Source organism: Papaver somniferum, chromosome 7, assembly GCF_003573695.1.
Source record: "Papaver somniferum cultivar HN1 chromosome 7, ASM357369v1, whole genome shotgun sequence".
Classification (NCBI taxonomy): domain Eukaryota; kingdom Viridiplantae; phylum Streptophyta; class Magnoliopsida; order Ranunculales; family Papaveraceae; genus Papaver; species Papaver somniferum.
In genome coordinates, this window is record NC_039364.1 from 30,531,603 (window position 1) to 30,535,823 (window position 4,221).

General features: G+C 40.2%; 1 protein-coding gene across 1 annotated transcript; it reads left to right on the forward strand.

Moving 5' to 3' along the window:
- Positions 1-229: 229 nt before the first annotated feature.
- Positions 230-2,380, forward strand: LOC113294465. The gene is made up of 3 exons (XM_026542854.1): positions 230-1,238; positions 1,338-1,738; positions 1,892-2,380. The coding sequence occupies exons 1-3, from the start codon at positions 230-232 to the stop codon at positions 2,378-2,380; spliced, it is 1,899 nt and encodes a 632-aa protein (XP_026398639.1).
- The last annotated feature ends 1,841 nt before the right edge of the window (positions 2,381-4,221 follow it).

Here is a 4,221-nt window from a genome sequence, read left to right on the forward strand (position 1 = left end):
GTCCGATCAGATAGTGACATGTGTATACTATCTGACCGTTAGAGTTTGGTTAATGATTGCTTTTAAAAGTTGTAAGAACCTTCTCTTCTTCCTTAATGAAAGTTTATTTTTAGCTAAAATAGAAAAGGTTGTGTTCGTTAGGAACCAGAGTTACGATTCCTGGTAATTGGTGTTCAATTTGTACTGAGTACAGTACATTTTGACATCAGAGCCATCCTAAAACTCCACTATGGGAGCTTCCGATCCAAAAACAGTGAAAGATCTATTCGAAATCATTCAACGAGACCGTCAAATTATTGATGAAAAATTCAGTACCTTATCTATTGAATCTAAAGCAACAACGGAAACCTGCAAGGAGACAGCCGAATCTGTCAAAACTCTTACTACTCAGCTTGCAGCGTTACTCAGATCATCTCCACCACCATCTGGATCTGGTGTTCAAGATCCAATCAATCATGGCGGCGACTCTTTTCACCAGAATAATCCAGTCTTTGGTACCTTCCTTCCTAACGCGTCAACCCAACACCTAAATCGAGCACCAAAGCTTGATTTTCCTAGACTTGACGGTGACAATCCGAGGGGTTGGATTCAAAAATGTGATCGTTATTTTTTTTTGCACAACATCGAAGAACAACGTAAAGTGGATATTGCAGCCATACATCTTGACGGAAAGGTAGATAAGTGGTTCTTAAATTTCCAAGTGGGTCGTCATCGCATTCTCTGGTATGATTTTGCTCACAGTATTTGTTCTAGATTCGAAAATCCGGTTGATGAGAATTTTGTTGGGTCTTTTAATAAACTGATGCAATTGAATTATGTGAAGGAATATTTTGACCAATTTGAAGCACTTAAGGCCTTAATGCTTGCCCATAATCCATCCTTGGATGAACGTTATTTCATTTTGAGCTTTATCAGTGGCCTTAAGGAAGAGATTCGCAACTCAGTTTATATGTTTAACCCTCAATCTTTGAGTCATGCTTTTTCATTAGCCAGAATGGAGGAACAAAAACACCAATCACTCCCTAAATTCAACAAACCCTCTTATACGTCGTTTTCTTCATCCAGACCTTATTCTTCACCAAATTTTCCTCCCAAACCCATCATCACTAATGCCAATTTCTCTAAATCGGCACCCACCACCCCAAAATCTTACTCTCCTACCAACACAAAACCTTCTTCATCTTCACCAATCCTGCGAAGGTTAACACCAGAACAAATGCGTTTGAGGAGAGACAAAGGTTTGTGTTACAATTGCGATGAAGTTTAAAAGTTTGGGCACATTTTCAAAGGAAGACCACAACTATTTATGGTCCAAGCTGAATATTCTGATACTCCAGATACTGAGACAGATGAGGAAGTATTTGAGGAAGCTGTCGAATCTCCAATGGAATCTGATATGGATATTTCACTCCATGCTCTTACTGGTAATACGAATGGTGATATTATACGTATTCCTGGTTTTCTTGAACGCCATTATATATCTATTCTTGTCGATACGGGTAGCACTACTAGCTTTATTGATTGTGCCTTAGCTGCTAAGCTCAATTGTAAGGTGGAGTATATTGCGCACATGTTGGTGACAGTTGCAAATGGTGAGAAAACAGTCAGCACATGCACTTGCCCACAACTTTCTTGGACTACGCAGGGCTCTCGTTTCACAGAAGACTTTCGACTGCTACCACTTGGGGGGTGTGATATGGTCTTAGGGGATGACTGGTTGCGCAAGCTAGGTGATGTGGTATTTAATCTTTCTAAACTCAGCATTTCTTTTCTTCATGATGGGAAACAGATCACCTTAACTGGTACTCCCTCCCCTCCCTCCTTATTATCAATGAGTAGTGCAGCTGTTTAGAATTGTTTCACCAAAACTACACATGGGCTTATTGGTCAGCTGTTTTATGTATCTACTTCCACTCCTACACCTTCATCCCCTCCACCTTTGTTACCACTTCTTAATGAATTTCAAGACATTTTTGCTGAACCCACCTCATTGCCTCCTCATAGAGCTTTGTATCATTCTATTCCCTTGAAACCTGATTCGCAACCACCTAATCTCAGACCCTATAGGTGCCCTTATATCCAAAAGGGAGTAGTTGAGCAAATTGTCAAGGAAATGCTTTCTGCTGGCATTATTCAGCACAGTCATAGCCCTTTTGTCTCTCCCATTCTCCTAGTTAAAAAGAAAGATAACTCTTGGAGATTTTGTGTTGATTACAGAAAGCTCAATAGAATCACAATCAAAGACAGGTTCCCCATACCTATTGTAGATGAATTACTAGATGAATTAAAATGGTTCATGTTCTTATCAAAGATTGATTTACGTGCTGGCTATCATCAGATCTTGGTGTACCCTGCCGACATCCACAAAACTGCCTTTTGAACTCACCATGGACACTATGAGTTTAAGGTCATGCCATTTGGTCTTACAAATGCACCAGCTACCTTCCAAGCCCTTATGAATGATATTTTTGGTCCTTATTTGAGGAAGTTTGTCGTAGTCTTTTTTTATGACATTCTTATCTACAACACTTCCATGGAAGAACACTTGGAGCATTTAAGAATAGTCTTTTCTCTACTCAGACATCACCAGCTTTTTGCAAAGATGTCTAAGTGCAGCTTTGGTCAGTCCCAACTGGAATATTTGGGACATATTATCACCACTGAAGGAGTATGTGTTGACCCACAGAAAATTGCTGATATGTTGAGCTGGCCAACACCTACTTCTATCAAAGAATTAAGAGGGTTTTTGGGGTTAACGGGCTATTATAGAAAATTTGTCAGAAATTATGGCACTCTCAGCAAGCCTCTCACTGATCTACTAAAAAAGAACTCATTCTCATGGAACTCAAATGCTACTTCTGCTTTTGAGCAACTTAAAGCTGCAATGACATCTACACCAGTACTTGCTCTACCAGATTTCTCTAAGCCATTTACAGTGGAGAGTGATGCTAGTGATGGTTGCCTTGGTGCTGTTTTGACTCAAGAAGGCAAGCCAATTTCATTTTTTAGCTCAGCACTGGGACCCAGAGCAAGGGCCTTATCCACTTATGAAAAGGAGTTTCTTGCAATTGTTAAAGTTGCTCAGAAGTGGAGGCATTATATCCAAGGGACCAAATTCATCATTCAGACTGATCACCAAAGTCTTAAATACTTTCTAGAGCAGAAGATTACAACAGTTTTGCAACAAAGATGGTTAATGAAGCTGCTTGGCTTTGACTATGAGATTAGATACAAGAAAGGCCAGGAAAATATTGTTGCAGATGCCTTATCTAGAAGACCACATAATTCAGTCAACTGCTCTGCCCTAGCCATCTCAAAACCAAATTGGGTGACTGACATTTTGCAAAGTTACAAAGATGATGCAAAAGCTCAAGAGATCATTTCTCAATTACTCATTTCTGCTACCTTTGTTACCAACTACTCTTACAAAGATGAAGTGCTAAGGTACAAGGGCAGACTTTATATTGGAGCTAGTAATGGGGTAAGAGTAATTATCCTTAGTACTCTGCATTCATCTGCTGTTGGGGGGAATTCTGGCATGCATGCCACTTATGTCAGGGCTAAGAACCACTTCTTTTGGCCCAAGATGAAGCAAGACATACTCCTTTTTGTAGCTGAATGTGATGTGTGTCAAAGAAACAAAGGAGAGAGTTTTTTCCCAGCTAGTTTACTTCAACCTCTGCCTGTTCCTGAACATGCTTGGCAGCATATCACTATGGATTTTATTGAGGGACTTCCCTTAAAGTGATAGGAAGAGTGTCATCTTGTTTGTGGTGGACAGACTCACCAAATACAACCATTTTATTCCTCTCCAACACCCCTACACAGCTGCATCTGTGGCCAAAGTTTTCATGAACCAGGTATTTAAGCTCCATGGCCTTCCCTCTTCAATTGTCTCTGATAGGGATAGAGTTTTCACTAGTCACTTTTGGCAAGAGCTATTTAAGTCTTTGGGCAACAATTTAAATCTCAGTACAACCTATCACCCCCAAACTGATGGCTAATCAGAAAGGGTGAATTCTTGTCTAGAGTCCTATCTAAGGTACATTACAGGTCACAAGCCAACTCAATGGTCTCACTGGCTCTCCTTAGCTAAGTGGTGGTACAACATTAATTTTCATACTAGCCTCAAGATGTCACCATTTCAAGCCATGTATGGTTATCTCCCTCCCCACATGGTTTTTCCCTCAACTGCAACAACTACAGTAGCTGTTGTAGAAA

What these genes read in the sequence shown, in the direction of transcription:
- LOC113294465 (XM_026542854.1), top strand. Translation starts at nt 230, where the DNA reads ATGGGAGCTTCCGATCCAAAAACAGTGAAAGATCTATTCGAAATCATT. An exon ending in GCGTTTGAGGAGAGACAAAG is followed by an intron (nt 1,239 to 1,337) that starts GTTTGTGTTACA and finishes CTGATACTCCAG; the next exon opens with ATACTGAGACAGATGAGGAA. An exon ending in TGCGCAAGCTAGGTGATGTG is followed by an intron (nt 1,739 to 1,891) that starts GTATTTAATCTT and finishes CTTATTGGTCAG; the next exon opens with CTGTTTTATGTATCTACTTC.